This window comes from Scardinius erythrophthalmus (assembly GCF_964197995.2).
Source record: "Scardinius erythrophthalmus genome assembly, chromosome: 13".
Lineage (NCBI taxonomy): Eukaryota > Metazoa > Chordata > Actinopteri > Cypriniformes > Leuciscidae > Scardinius > Scardinius erythrophthalmus.
The window spans coordinates 34,023,761-34,039,939 of record NC_138233.1 but is presented as its reverse complement, the minus strand read 5'-3'; the positions used below and the strand labels follow the sequence as shown (position 1 = coordinate 34,039,939).

The following is a 16,179-nucleotide window of genomic DNA, read 5'->3' as shown; positions in this document are numbered from 1 at the left end:
TCTGCAGTTCATGGAGAGTGGGCAAATAGTGAAATGAGCCCAGTGCAGGTGTGACAGTAGGATTATAAGAGGAACATATACATACAATATTGAAGACTAAAAACTTGTGTAGTACTAAGGTTGTGGACAATTAAAAATGAGTGAACTGATGTACAGGTGTATGGACGGTTGGAATACACCCAAAGAATTCACGTTAAATGCTAAAAAGAGGATCATAATGGGGCTTGATGGTTCAGATTATCATATTATATATTTTTTTCATGATTGGTAATAGTGGTAAGTAATCAACCTTACAATCCCCCTAGAAGTGGGCTGGACAATCATTAATAGGAGAGCTTCTTGCATATGTTATTTCTATCCCTGAGGCCGAGTGCATGAGTGTGATCTATATTTGACACCGAAGTGTTTGGTTCACCCGTTTACTGTGGAGTCAGCTGTGTTGGATGGACAGACTGTAACGTGAGATTACACGTACTTCCTCACTTTACTGCACCTTATACCTACCCAGACAACCTGCAGTCAAGCTAATGAATCTCTTTACCAATAGCCCAGTCTAGTGCCTGTCTCCATTTCTTTTACCGTGTAGAAGACATCCTTTCAAAGAGGGGGGCAAGAAAGATTTGCTGTGTACTCTCTTTGTGAGGGTAAGAGGGCAACAAGGTGGGTTTTTGTCTTTTAACATCCTTTAGCTCTGGTTTTGTCAACCCACTGGAATTTAGCCCATGCTAACAGGATACACTGGTAAGGCTCCAGGTTGTGAAGTAGGTACGCTGGTGGGACACATACAAAGAAATGGTTTTTCTTAGCATGAGAGGTGGATAATTAGTTGCTTTGACAGAATGGATATTTGTGTAAGACATATATGTTGATTTGCTCCAAGAGGATTTGCTCATGTTTGACCGACAGACATTATATGGTTGTGCAAAAACTATATCTGGCTTCAGTGCTGATACTGAAATCTGAAAAAATGATCTGTAGGTGCTTAAACTCCATTCCACTATTCAAAAGGCTATCCAGATTATTTTGTGAGGAAATATTTGCAAAACAATAATCCAGTTGGTTAAAGTAGTAAGCAGACAACATGTATTAGAATGCAGTCTTTGATGTAGGGCTACATATTTTTGATCAACCAAAAGGAAATGTAATTAAATTTAATATTTTTTTATTATCCCATCATGATAGCCTACTTCAATTGACATAAAAAAAAATCAGTGAATCTTTTCAGCATTTTGCAGAACCCTGTTCTTATCTTTCTGTATGGGATCTCGAGTTTCTATTTGGTTCTTTGGGGTTCTTGATGTTTCATTTTAGGTTCTCCAACAGCATATTAGATTTTGTGTGATTTAAGGCACCAGTCCGATTTTCAAAATAACTAGTTGTTTCTCTAAAAAGTTCTTTATGGAATTTCCATGGAATGTATTTCCTTATGGAATCCCCCCTCCAGACTGTAAATCCTTTTTATTGTAAATGGGCCCTTTTATTTTTTTAAGGTGTACCTCACTTTTGAATGAAGGCGCTATAAAAATCGTATTCACAAGGTAATTTGTGGAAACAATAATGATAATTATTACAAGATAATTCTTATTAGTATCACCTGAAACTGACACGGATTATACATTTCTGATTATTTATTTAATAAATCCTCTTTACACAAAACAATATTTTAGCTGTTTGCTCAGTTTACTTAACTACAATGAGCTAAAGCAACACAATTTTTTATATTTTCACTCAATTTTACTCCGCCAAATAAAACAAAATTGCCAAATGTTAAGTTAACTTAATCCATTTGTATTGGGGCTGCATGAATCAATTTTATTGCATTTACTGAAACCGGGCAGTGGATTTCTAGTTCCCAGAATGCTTTGCATAGGGCTGGATAAGGAGTGTAAATTTTGTAATTAAGTGCTAATGTGTTTTGAGTGAAGGGAAAGACCTGTTAATGTTTAATGTTCAGTTATGTTTGACATTTAAAAGAGTTTCTGGTGATTTTTTTTTTGGTTACCATTGTGCTGAAGAATAAGGCTTATGGTTAGGCTGAGGGTGGCTACATTCAATCCAGTTCAATTCAATTCACATTTATTTGTTTTGTGCTTTTCACAATAGATATCGGTCTAAAGCAGCTTTATAGAAAATGCATGAGTCCACATTACAATTTAAAGTGATCTGTTATCAGAGGTGACTAATGTATTTCAGAAATGTTCATATACAAATCACAGTTAGTTAACATCATATATTAAGTTGTGAACATGATGATCACAATATAGAAAAGTTTTTATTGGTGTCTGTTGATTCAGGAGTTGGAGTCGTCTCTTCACAGTTGTTGGGCATGTAAAGTTTTTATAAGAGGCTAGATCAAAAACTGGAGCTGACACTCTCAGAATGGGCATCCTGAGATAAAACAGAAAGAAATTAGAGTAGTTGCTGTTCATAAAATTTCAAGCAAAGATAATCATGTACTTTTGATTTGATATAAACGGAGTACAGGATTATGAGATGCATTATGTGAATGATTGGCTAAAGAGATGTGTCTTTAATCTAGATTTAAACTGGGAGAGTGAGTCTGAGCCCTGGACATTATCAGGAAGGCTATTCCAGAGTTTAGGAGCCAAATGCAAAAACACTCTCTCTCCTTTAGTGGTCTTAGATATCAAAGGTACTACCAGAAGCCCAGAGTTTTGTGATCTTAAAGAGCGTGATGGATAGTAGGGCGATAGAATATACAAAGATACTGTACTCAATAAGCCATAACGCTCACAGAATACGTCAAATGAAATTGGTGTGATCTCATTGAATTAAGGTTAATTTTATACATCAGTACAACAACCCTAGTTTAAGTTCAAATCAATCTATTCAATTGTGTGGAAATGTGTGTCATAACTTTATTAACTTAGACCAACAAGCATTTTTGAGTGAGACATAACTTTCAAATCCAAACCAGGGTGAAAGATTTATCCTACACCATGTGTTTCTAAATGCAACACACAGAAGGCACAACAAAATTAGCCTAGGAGCTGCTCAGGTTTCGTTGCTTCACTCTATTGAGTACCAGTGAAATGACTGTAAAGGGGTTAGGCTCAGAGCATTGGGAAGGATAAAGTCAATGATCTGTTTACCAAACTTGCTTATGCATACTTTGAAGTGTGAAGACATTGAGAGTGCAGAAAAGAGAGAAAGATTTTTCTCAAACAAAGGTTTTTTTTATTTTTTAGTCATGCTCATTTGCAACTTTACACTACACTACAGGATGACCCTTCTTGGTATTGTTGTTTAGGGTCTACTTTATGCCACAGGATTTTGTGTATTGGATGTGTATTAAAGGTGACATGTGAGTCTTTCTCAAGAACATAAATTCCACCACTGGTGCAAATTGTAATTGTGCATTAAGATAAAATCTTCCTTTCAACAAATGTATGCATACTAATAAACATAATAAACCCCTCATGCCCTGCTTAACTCAGTATTTCTCTTTTCTTGAATTTTCAAGTGTCTCCAACTGGGCTCATCAAGACGCGCTGGAGATACTGGAAACATGGCACAGTAAGAGACAGATAAAAACATGCTCTTTAAAGATAATGGTTTACTTAAAAAATGTCAACTCTGTCTATATTTACTCACATTTAAAACCTGTCAGGCTTGCTTTCTTCTGTGGACTATAAATAAAAAAATAAAAATATGAAACTGTGCAGGTTACCTTTTTCATGCAGTTACAATGAACAAGTAATCAAGGTTTCATAGCACCAGAAGTAGTTTCAGTGTGTCCCTTGCATTTAACAACTGTAAAGACTGAAAAAATACTGGTAACATTTTATTTTAATGTGTCCTTGTTACACGTTACATGCATAATTACATGCCGCTAACCCTTAATCAAACCCTAATCCTATAAACCTATAATAAGTACATGTAGTTAATTAATATTAATCAGTACTTAAATGTATAATTACACTGTAACAGGGACGCATTAAATGGAAAGATGGGAAGTGTAACCGAAATACTGTATAGTGCACAAGTTGTGTGATTCCACATTCATATACTTTTATGGTGTTTGTTTTATTGTTTTGAGAGAGAAAAAAGTGAGCAGCACAGTTTCAGTTATAGACCAGAACTTCTGTAACAATACACATGGAATGACACGTAAATGTGCAGTTCCTCACAATGCAATGTCATTTATTATAAATTGAGATGAAAATCAAGTTTTTAATGTTGTTTATATGTCTATGTGGTGTTTTAAATATGCTTGAAGACAAACCATGTGCAAATTTATAAGTTAATAACATTTCTGAGCATTTTCTCTTTAAAACTGCAGTGATCGCTGAAATCGATCGCGTTTTAAATTGCTGGTGTTTCTGACGTCACAAACTACCTTGTAACCAATCACATATGTTCTGGCGGGCTTTAGCATATCATTAACTGCTCTGAAGCAGGGGAGTGTCAAGAGAAACCAGGCTATCCTGGTATATTTTTCTGATGATATGAAAAATCAGATAGATTTAGCAATATAGCGGGTGTATGATGTTATGAGGAACTATATACCTTTCTCCGTGCTGAGTTGTTCAAAGCATTTCTAAGGATACTGAGGCAGCGGTCGGACTCTGAGATGGCGAACGGGAACATGGTTCATGTAACATTAGCAAACACTATTAGCTGTTTTATAACATAGTCAAGCAAAAGACTAATCATATTAATTACCGACGTTGTAAGGAGCGATCCCATTGTGCAGTGTTTTTGCCTCAGTAAGTTGACCAAGTGAAACTGTGAGCTGGTGTGAATAAGTGGAGGCGGGGCTAATTAGCATATTCATATGAAGCAAGGGTGTCAAGTTACAGAAAGCTACTTTAAGGCATGAAGACATTTTGTCAGGAAAAAAACATTTAAGTATGTAATTTTGGTGATGAAAGATGAGTTTTAAGTGATAAAATTATTGACTACAGGAGGACTTTCACAATTAGTTCTGTAGATTTCTCCATCTTAAAGCTTTAATGGTTATATGTGCATTTTAAAATGTTTATATACTTATCTTAGAACCATTATGTCATACTTGTTTTGTCATAAACTTTACGACGCTATTTTCTAACTCTTCAGGGTTCCGAAAAAAACATCAACTATGTCCCTAACTATATCATCATGTTCCCGTGAAACATCCTCCTCCTCTTCATCATCATCTTCCTCAACAGTGCTTCAGCAGAGACACTCCACTTTAGTACAGCCTCTCTGCATCAGTCCTCAAATGGTAAAAACATAAATATAGATCAAATAATTTCTTGTTTTTATAGGTAATCAGAGTTGTTGAAGGACCTTGAATGAAGTGAAGCCTTAACAGTTTGTCAAGGACTGTGTACAGTTGACTTGAACCAATCTGCCATTTTAGGGTCGACTTCTTTAATCTGAAAATTATTAGCTTTCTTTAATCTTCACAGAAACCATCCTTCTCAGGGTTTGCTCTTTTATGTAATGCTTTGTGATTTATAAATGAATTGCTTGCTTGCTAATGCTGCACTAAAGTTTGATTTGAGATGTCTTTCCCCTCTGCCAGAGAAAGGCAGCTGAGGTTCTGTATATGTCCACTGTCCTGCAAAGCAAAAAAAAAAATCTAACCTGGTTCTGAATCCCATTTTGCCTGCTTTATTTAATGACATAAAATTATGTATACTTTTCATGAAGAAAAAGTTCATATTTCAATTGTAGCAGAAGAGTATGACGTATCCTACTACTACTATCTTGAAACCACAAACCATTTTGTAGCATAGTTACATGCATCCTGTCGTCATTAACATTAACACAGATAACGTCCTCGTTTAGACACAAACTCAGGGCACGACGTTTACAGGACACCGATGTAAAAAAAGTTTTTCCTTCGCGTTTTTCACGTACAAGTGAAAACGTTGTCAAAACGATCTCCGTTCAGACGGATCTGCAAAAACAATTCAAAAGCTGCATTCTGCTGTCAGGCCAGTAGTTGGCGATGTCACTTTGTCAGGAAACTACGCGCCTATAGACTGAACACACATGCTCATTATGTAACCGTTTCCACAAATCCATGTTTTTGTAGTTTACATGGAGACAATATCGGTATTAAAAATCCCGTTTTCAAAAATTTGCGTTTTCAGGCCTCCAAAATGCCGCTGTCGTGTAAATGAAAGGCCAAAACACATAAAAAAATAAAATAAAACGGTGTCATGTAAACGGCCAGTTCCTGGAGGACCACAGCCCTGCAGATTTTAGCGTCAACCCTAATCAAATACACCTGATCCAGCTAATCAAGTCCTTCAGTCTTAACCTTTTATGTGTTTTTGCCGTTCGTTTACGCAACAATTGCATTTTGGGTGCCTGAAAACGCAAACTTTTGAAAACGGGTTTCAAAGTGCACGTTTTTGAACGTGTAAACAACAAAAACGTGAATATCTGAAGACGATGACGTCATGCAAATGCTTATTACGTGTTCAGTCTATTTGTTTAAAGAATACATCGCTTTTAATCATTTTCGCGGTTCCATGTGAATGGTGATCGTTTTGACAATGGTGTTGTCTGTACGTGGATAACTCAAGGAAAAACTTCTCCGTTTTAAACATCGATCGTTATCGTGTAAACCTGCCCTCATTTGAAAACTACAGGTATGTGTGAGCAGGTTAGAACTAAACTGAGTTTTGAAAACTACAATAGGTTTTTTTTTTCTTACCAGTTTCCACATTCAAGCATTAAACTTAGAAGTGTACATTTTTTAAAAAGTGATAAAGCACTGACGGTCTCACACACATTGTGGTCCACCATTTTTACTCGACCAAAGCACAATGAGTAGTGGGCCACATTAGCCGTTAAAGGGATAGTTCACGCAAAAATGAAAATTCTGTCAGTAATTACTCACCCTCATGTTGTTCCAACCGCGTAAGACCTTCGTTCATCTTTGGAACACAAATTAAGATATTTTTGATGAAATCTGAGAGCTGATCACTCCTCCATAGGCTGCTAGGTGGCCCAAACTTGCTGGCCCAGAAAAGTTATTAAAGAGATCGTTAATATAGTCCAAGTGACTACAGTGGTTATATCTTAAGTATATCAAGCGACGAGAATACTTTTTGTGTGCAAAAACAAACAAAAATAACGACTTTATTCCACTATTCATTTCCTTCTCTCTGGGCCTCGTAGTGTTTTTGCGCTGCGCGTCTGTGTTATACGTCATCACGCATCACACACATGACCAGCGTCGGCCAATAGTGAGCCTACGTGGTGACGTGTAACACAGACGCGCTGCGCAAAAACACTACGCGAACCAACTAGAGGTCCAGAGAGAAGGAAATGAATAGTGGAATAAAGTTGTTATTTTTGTTTGTTTTTGCACACAAAAAGTATTCTCGTCGCTTGATATACTTAAGATTGAACCACTGTAGTCACTTGGACTATATTAACGATCTCTTTAATAACTTTTCTGGGCCAGCAAGTTTGGGCCACCTAGCAGCCTATGGAGAAGTGATCAGCTCTCAGATTTCATCAAAAATATCTTAATTTGTGTTCCGAAGATGAACAAGGTCTTACGCGGTTGGAACAACATGAGGGTGAGTAATTACTGACAGAATTTTCATTTTTGGGTGAACTATCCCTTTAAAGCAGGGCAGGACAGGACAGGCAAAAGATTTTTTTTTGTTTTTTAGCTTTTAGTATGAATATGTTAGCCTTAAGGTTATGGATAAGCTGGTGTGTTCCAAAACAATGACAACATTCGCATTTAGGAGATGTAAGCATTCAAAACTTAAGTCTCTCACTTCCGTTAAAATGGATCACAGATTTTTATGACATCACCGCGAACTTCAGCTTCTCATCACATCTTCTGTCCAATAAAATGCTCTCTAGAGTCTAAAGCTCCGCCCCCTATGCTATAAATACCACCTGGCCAAAGCAACTGTTGACACTTCACGGAGTGATATGGGTTGGATATGTGTGTTCGGTTTCTCAAACGCTCGAGTTTTATTCAGTTTTCCAACTGTGCGTTGGTTAAGAATGAAATGGCTAGAATTTATTCCTCTACTATTGAATCCAACGCGCTCGGATTCACTTTCATGGTGCTGTCAAGTACAACTTGCAGTCTGTGAGGTAAACTAAACGCTATTGGCTGTTTGAAAAGGGGGAGGAGCCATTCAATATGTTCTGCCTTAGCTTCCTGTTTCAGTGGAAATTACGTCAATGCATCAAACGAAGCTGCACGTTTCAAGGCACTAAAGTGGGCTTTTAAACATGATAGTTTGTTATGCATATATATATAACCATACTTCCAGCCTAAACAGATTGTTGATCTGTGTTTTTGTCATGGTTCAGGTTCAAAACACAAATCATGGTTCAGGAAATGCTGGAGTTTCTCCAACATTTGTCAAGGTAATAAACAATAACATAAACCTGAAGTTGACTGGATCAGTATCAGGTTGTGATTTGACGCTGTGAGCTCTGATGTGGTTGTGTCCTGACAGCGTCTCCATGACGTGAGCACCGTGAAGGGGCAGCTGGTGGTTCTGGAGTGCAGGATCAGAGGAACTCCTCCACTGCAGATCTCCTGGTTCAGAGAGAATGAGCAAATCATTGATTCGGCAGACTTCCGTATTCTTAGAAAGAGTGAGTGGAAGATGTAGCATTATTTGACATGTTCTCTGTTTAAAGGAATAGCTCACCCAAAATGAAAATGCGGTCAATGAAAGTAATCTTTACACAGCTCTTTTCATACAATAACAAATCATAGTCTGGGAAGCTCTAAAAAGAAAAGAAAATGCACCATAAATAGTCCATATGACTTGTGTACTATATTCCAAGTACGGTAGCTTTGTGTGAAGACCAAAATTTGAGTGTTTTTTTTTTTTTTTTTTTTGCATTCACTACTCAAAAATATGCACACAAAAAAATGTTTTGGTATCAGTGCCACTTTGGCATTTGTGCACTATTTTTAACCTGAATACAAAGGATGGAAAATACCAGCATATATTATAGGTTTAATTTTTCAAGAAATTTCATTTGAACTATTGCTTTAAAGATAATAATAGGTATAAATCACCTTCCATACAAGTCAATAAACTAAAACTGTTTCTTACTTTATTTTTGTCCTTGTCAGAGGCAAGTTCAGCTTCTGTTCCTGGTGAGTAGACATATCTCTCAAATGGATAGTGCATAAAGGGATGGACTTATTCGTCTTTTGAGAGATAAACAAACAAGAGTTAAAAGCCTGACGAATATGTTTGTTTTATTGCAGAGGAATTGTGCACCCTAGTGATCACAGAGGCTTATCCAGAAGATTCTGGAATATTTAAATGCACAGCATCGAATCAGTTTGGAACAGCAACATGTAGTGCCATGCTTGAAATATATACAGGTAACTTGATTGTTTGATTCAATGCATGATTACAAATAAATCTAAATGAATGTATGATATATATATAATTATATTATTATTTAACAGAAGTACATTATAACACATGAATGGAAAAGCACAAAAATAAAAACACACTGCTTAATTTTCTTGACACAACATGATGATGACTCCTGTACACAAAACAAACACAAAAAGCCCATGTATCCCGATGGTCCCACACAATCTGAACCTCAGAAAGAGTATGCATAACTAGAACACCTGTTATTCATTAAATTCTACATTCCTCTCCACACTGTTTAATACATTGTACCAAGTTTAAATCCAATCCATGGGAATTCGGCAGAAAAACAAGGCAGCAGATTCATTTGGGCCTACTAATGAACTGATCTATTTTACTGATCCATATGTATATAATTGATCTATTTATCTAAAATGACATATACTACATTCAATGTTTAAAGAAATAGTTCACTTTTCATCATTTACCTACCCTCAAATTGTTCCAAACCTGTATGAGTTTCTTTCTTCTGCTGAACACAAAGGATGATATTTTGTAGAATGTCAGTAACCAGACAGTTGATGGACCCCATTGACATCCATAGTGGGAAAAGAAAATACTATGAAAGTCAATGGAGCCCATCAACTGTTTGGTCACCCACATTCTTCAAAATATCTTCCTTTGTGTGTAGTAGAAGAAAGAAACTCATACAGGTTTGGAACAACTTGAGTAAATGCCGACAGAATTTTCATTTTGAAGTGAACTAATCCTTTAATAATATAATTGTGTTCTTTCAAGACCTAGAGGAGGTTTTGGGAGATGAGGATGAGCCTTCCTCTTTAAGCTCAGCTGGACTAGAGCAAGATGAGCATCCCTTGTTACTACAAGAAACACTAATTCCTCCTCCAGAATGGCCTGACAGTTCTGAGGAAGAGACTGCCACCCCTTCTGCACGGTAGGATATTTTCCAGCATCTGAGGTGTGGCAAATTAGCTGAATATTTAGCTGAATATATACATTTATCCATATGAATATTTGGATCAGTTAATAGAATTAACTTAATGTAGGAAAATTAATATTACAATCAATTAACCTGTTTGTGCCGTGAACTCTCAGTGTTAATTGTTTATTAATTCTAAGAAATGTACATTTCTGGGGTATGGGAAATGTCTTTCTTACTGTACAATACTGTTCAGAGCCTGTAGTCAAAATCTATGATTAGGGACTCCAGTAAATGAGCTTGAGACACGGACAACTTCTGACGCAGTGCGAGTTACTATTGAGACACGGACAACTTTACGTGTGACATGAACAAGACTTTATTAACTAGACTAAACATTTAAACTACTCTAAGATACACATACATACATGCATACAGTTTACCAAGGGAAAGAGAGCTGAAGCAGAATACAGGAAAGCAAAAAGTTATAGCATTGTTTGAAATTCAGCAGATCAACAGCCTTCAGTTTAGTTCTAACACGCCCTTTCTTAAAAAGGGGTAAGGATACTTAATGTATCAAATAATGAAACAAAGTTTGATACTTGCATGTCTTGCCCATTTGAATTAAACTGTCCTGATGCAATTTGTTGAGGCTCCAGTTGATCTTTGCTGATGTGGTCTTGATGAGAGAGAACCAGTGGGAGTCAGAAGATCTTTGGTGAATGGAAAGACAAGGCCGCAGCCTGGCACAAGCTTGGGGGTCCTTAGAAAAGGTCTCAGGTTACGACTGTAACCTATGTTCCCTGAGAACAGGGAACGAGACACTGCGTCAGAACGCTATGGGGAACGCCTCCGCGTGAACCGGTGTCTGAAACGCTTATGTAACCACGGCAATCCTTTTGGTCGGCGACAGCCTATGACATCATTACTAGTACGACCCGGAAGTATATAAGGGGAGCCTGGAGAACATGTCAACAACTTATTGTCTGAGGGGACTGTTCAGCAGGCATCCCCGAGGCATGGCGGAAAGACTCAGTGTCTCGTTCCCTGTTCTCAGGGAACAACCTGAGATGTTCCCTTTCGAAAGGGAACTCGCACTGCGTCAGAACACTATGGGGAACGATTTACCCACGCTGCCATGCTGAGGAGAGTGCATGCCAAATTATGGCTGTGACAAAAAACGTCAAAAAACGTCAGTTTCACTGAAATGCCAAAAACACTCCCCCTTCGGGTCACATACAGGCTGTCAGTGACAGCATTCCCTATGGCCACTGCCTGAGCTTGATGCTAAACGAGGAAGTAACTTTGTGCTTTCACACGAAGGACTTGACCCAGAGCCAGCTCAAGGTCATGGATACCACAGCCCGACTGGGGGGTTCCTTTAAGGGAATATGACCAGGGAGTCCAAAGGAGTCCCGTCCAGTCACTTTCTGAGTGGGACATGAAGTCAACCCCACATGTCACCAGGGAGGCTGACCTGGTCTAATTTAATGACCTAGTCTTGCCAACAACCTGTCTGTTTCTTAAACAGAGTCTCTAACATATTTTGCCTCACTTGTGGAGGCATCTGACTCTTGTAGTAAGAGGAGGCCAGTACTAGATTTACAGGAATAAATTATCCTGATATACTCTAGCTCTAAGGAGCCTACACTCAGATATTGAGTGGCTCGGGGCGAGAATGCCACCGCCACCAATTTCCTAGTTACTAAGCCTAAGCCATAAATCGAGGTGGTCCCGTGAGGGCCGACACATGAATATAAAGTGACTGCAGTTCAGAGCTATAATCTCAGCGACTTTCTAAAGTGAGAGGAGAACTGCTGCTCTAGTATAAGGTGGCTATCAAGGTGGCCCGAAGAGGGCCAACGTTTGACTTTGTAGTTCTAGCTGGAGCTTGTCAAAACGTTGGCCTCAGTAGAATAACTCCCGATAGGGAGGAAGTCATCTCACACAAAAAATGTCTATTTGGTGCTCGGATGAACGGTGGCCTCACTAGAGAATTTTCCATACAGCCAACCTGTTCACTACTACAGATTTGCACTACCCGTTATATAAGCCTGACAACTCATACGAGTCATAAGAGGAGGCCTATGGGAAGGGTATGCATAGCCTACCTATATATGGGAACTTCAGGGCCCTAATTTCACCATCCTATGAAAACCATATTTAACACCCTCTTAATACTTCCTAACAGGGAACTGTGGCCTATTATTCAACCTTACTAAAAACTCACGTAAAGGGAGAAGACCTACAGAGGTCAACCTGCTGCCCATAGAGCGATGGCCTAAATGACATTCACAAAATGGAATCCTATCACGGAAAGAGCACGAAAGAGCACACTAACTACCAGACCCGACACCAGGCCTACAGAAGGGTTTCAAATTGAAGGAATAACTCAGAATAGGTCCAGCCTCAGGCTGATGCAAGAAGTACTTGGGGTGAGAGATTTAAATGCTTCCAATCTGTCAGCAGATCAGCCTGGTATGCTTGCAAAACTGTCATTGTGTGCAAGGCATCACTAGCCAGACCCGCCACCGCGTATGCCCTGCCATTTAAGCGAGCTGTCATATTTTAGTGGCTTAAGAGGCAGGGCCGGGGCACTTAGTGTCGATGCCTCTCCAGCCATGAGATAGTTCGCGAACATCTTGTCAAATCGACACATACCGTAGTTCGCTGATGGCGATGAATGCCCACTGAATACGGGTTCTTCCATGCCTTTCCGATCTCTTTGTGTAGATCCAGCAGGAATGGAAGGCTCACAAGAGCTGGAGCTTTATGGCTGGCAAGAAACCATTCGTGAAGTCTGTCGGCCTTTTCCCTCAAACGCTCCAACGACAGTAAAAGCCTTGTTGAATGCGTTCCATAACACTCAACAGCTTAACATACGCAGGGTGGCTGTGAGGGTTTGGGTTGAATATCCTCTTCACCCTCATCGGCCATCTCCTGCTCTCTTGGGCTGGTTGTTTTTATACACAGCAGAGCACTCGCTGTTGGATCAGAGGATGTTAGTAACACAGGATTTCAGAGGATGTTAGTAACAACACATCCTCATCCTGCAGCTCACTCTTGCGAGTCTCTGAAGGGCGTGAGAGATTAACAACTCTCTCAACCTCCTCAGCGAGCTCCTTCTGAAAAAAACCACGATTCCAGTCTCTGCTCTGCCTCAGCGCGAGCGGGACCTGAATCACAGAGATCCCTCTGGAACTGATCGTGCATGCTCTGAGCCCAAACAATAAACACACAAGTTGTGTGTCATCAGGTATCAATATCTCAGACACGGATGCACACACTTCCTGAAGCGTTTTTCCACAAGCCATGATTACCTTTTTGAACTTTTCAGGTTGAAGCGTACTACAAACAAAACAGTGGTAACACTTTATAATAACGTTCAGTTGTAAGTCATTTATAAGTGGTTAGTTAATTATGAACTAATAATTTACAAAACATTCATAAATGATTAGCAAGTGATATACTAACATTTTATTTATGTTTTGTAAATTCCGTTACAAGTCATTTACAAGTGATTACTAAATGATTAACTAATGATTAACTAATCATTAACAAAACATGACTATGCATTCATAAATGATTAATAAGTGATATGTTCATTATTTTATGTATGTTTTGTAGATTCAGTTATAAGTCATTTACAACTGATTAGTTAATGATTAACTAATCATTTACAAAACATGACTATGCATTTCATAAATGTTAAAATTGTTACTTTTTTTGTATGTTTTGCTCACATCAGGTGGTTAAAGTGGTTAAAGACTTCATGTGTGTCAGAGAAGACAGCTGTCTATAACCTCACCATTCAGCACTTACACTGCAGTACACACTACACTACACTACACACTACACTACAGTGTTCAACACCTGTTATAGATGATGTGTAAAAGCATGAATAAATCATTTACAACACTTTCTGCATCCCCTAATCTAAAGTGTAAACTGTTCATCACTTGTAATTGTGTTACACATCATTCATAGATACGATTCGTTGATCTTATGCCTTACTGATTGAAGTGGTAATCTACGAATGATGTGTAACACATTTACAAGTGATGAATAGTTTACACTTTAGATTAGGGGATGCAGAAAGTGTTGTAAATGATTTATTCATGCGTTTACACATCATTGTGTTGAACACTGTTACTTACCTGTTACAAATGATCTGTAGGTGTATACAAGGCATTTACAACACTTTCTGCACCCTCTAATTGCTACATACATACATACAAAAAAAAAAAAAAAAACATAATTTATTAAACATTTACTAATCACTTGTAAATGACTTGTAACAGAATTTACAAACATCCATAAAATGTTAGTATAACACTTGCTAATCATTTATGAATGTTTTGTAAACGATTAGTTCATCATTAACTAACCACTTATAAATGACTTACAACTGAACGTTATTATAAAGTGTTACCAAAACGGTCCCTGAAGATGAATAAGTTGTTGACATGTTCTCCAGGCTCCTCTTTATATACTTCCGGGTCGCACTAGTGATGATGTCATAGGCTGTCGCCAGCAAATAGGATTGCCGTGATTAGATAAGCGTTTCAGACACCGGTTCATGCGGAGGCGTTCCCCATAGCGTTCTGACGCAGTGTCTCGTTCTCTTTCGAAAGGGAACTTCTAGTTCAGCATCATCTTCACAGCAGGATTTCAAAAAGGAACTAAAAGATTAAGAGACTAAAAGACTAAGAGAGGTGATCTTGTGATCAGTGATTTTTTAAACCCTCTGGAGGGTTGTGAGCCAATAAGAAGTTGTTCCCTTTGGAGGGAATTTCTTTACGACTCTTTTTTCAAGCAGGCCTTTGAACATGTAATTTGATTGGGTGTTTAATAAAAGGATCTTCAAGATTCTTATAATACTAATGCATCACAAAGTAAATTGACAAATGGGGGATGAAGATTGGAGTTTATAGAGACTAAACATGCTACACATGATTTTGGTTAACCATAGTATGCACTCAGTATAAGTCTGAAACATTAATCCAAAAGAGTTGAATGAATACAAATCACATAAAAGTTGAATGAATCAAGCCAAACCACATAAAAGGAAAATCATGAAATGGGAAAATTAGATACGTGTTTATACATTTCTCAAGTGGTTATATATTGAATATATAGGATTAACAGGGTTTATTTCTCCTTCTCAGCAAGAATTAAGTGAGAGTCACAACTCTCTGCAAATTCCTTTTGGGGTCGTAAAAAGTCTTATCAGTCTTAATGGTCCTCATTTATCAATCTTGCGTAGAAATGGGCGTATATATTGGCGTAAGATTATGCTTACACTCTTCTCATCGCCTGATTTATGAAGCTGTGCGTACCTTTGAAATTCTGGTGTACGCAATACCTGCCCTTGATAAATGCTGCGGCTGAAATCGATCGTCATTAGAATAACACGCCCCTAAATATTCAAGTCTCCGCTTCCCCCACGCCCTCATTTTACGCCATGGACACACGGAAGACGGCAAAGAAGAGAAACTTCTTTGAGAAAGAGAAAGCGAAACCAGGGAAGTGGAAAGAAACAAAATTGATTTCTAGATTTTTATTATTAATGACGCTTATTGTTATTTAGAAGAATATTTTCGTTATTATTTGTATTATTATTTAAAATAAGAAGAATGGCATTTTTATTATTTTGTCAGTCTGAATTATTTTTTTGGTCATTGAAAGCCTTTCATTACTAAACCCAGTCCGTGCACACCTGCCGGGCCTAACCCTGGCCTAACCATCGTTTCAAAGAATAGTACGGCGAGCGCGTCGAGTATAACGTTTGGGGAGGTGCGCGCGCAGTCCGCGGAGACTCGCGCTGCGGAGCCAGGCGAAAGTATAAACAAGGCTTGAAACGTCAGGTAAAGCGCACAGGCTCGCAACTTAAGGAAT

At 38.2% G+C, this 16,179-nt stretch overlaps 1 protein-coding gene across 3 annotated transcripts in view; it reads left to right on the top strand.

Annotated features, from left to right (window-relative positions):
* The first annotated feature begins 502 nt into the window (after positions 1–502).
* myot (myotilin) overlaps positions 503–16,179 on the top strand; it is a 36,247-nt gene continuing 20,570 nt past the window's right edge. For 2 of the 3 annotated variants that reach the window (XM_081383244.1, XM_081383242.1), the window contains exons 1-8: positions 503–660; positions 3,485–3,537; positions 5,080–5,227; positions 8,305–8,361; positions 8,454–8,595; positions 9,086–9,109; positions 9,224–9,343; positions 10,140–10,296. In XM_081383244.1, coding sequence (XP_081239370.1) covers positions 3,530–3,537; positions 5,080–5,227; positions 8,305–8,361; positions 8,454–8,595; positions 9,086–9,109; positions 9,224–9,343; positions 10,140–10,296 — 656 coding nt within the window. In that variant the 5' untranslated portion in view covers positions 503–660; positions 3,485–3,529. Of the gene's footprint in view, positions 742–3,484; positions 3,538–5,079; positions 5,228–8,304; positions 8,362–8,453; positions 8,596–9,085; positions 9,110–9,223; positions 9,344–10,139; positions 10,297–16,179 lie in introns of all 3 variants that reach the window. The other variant, XM_081383243.1, reaches the window with a different exon arrangement.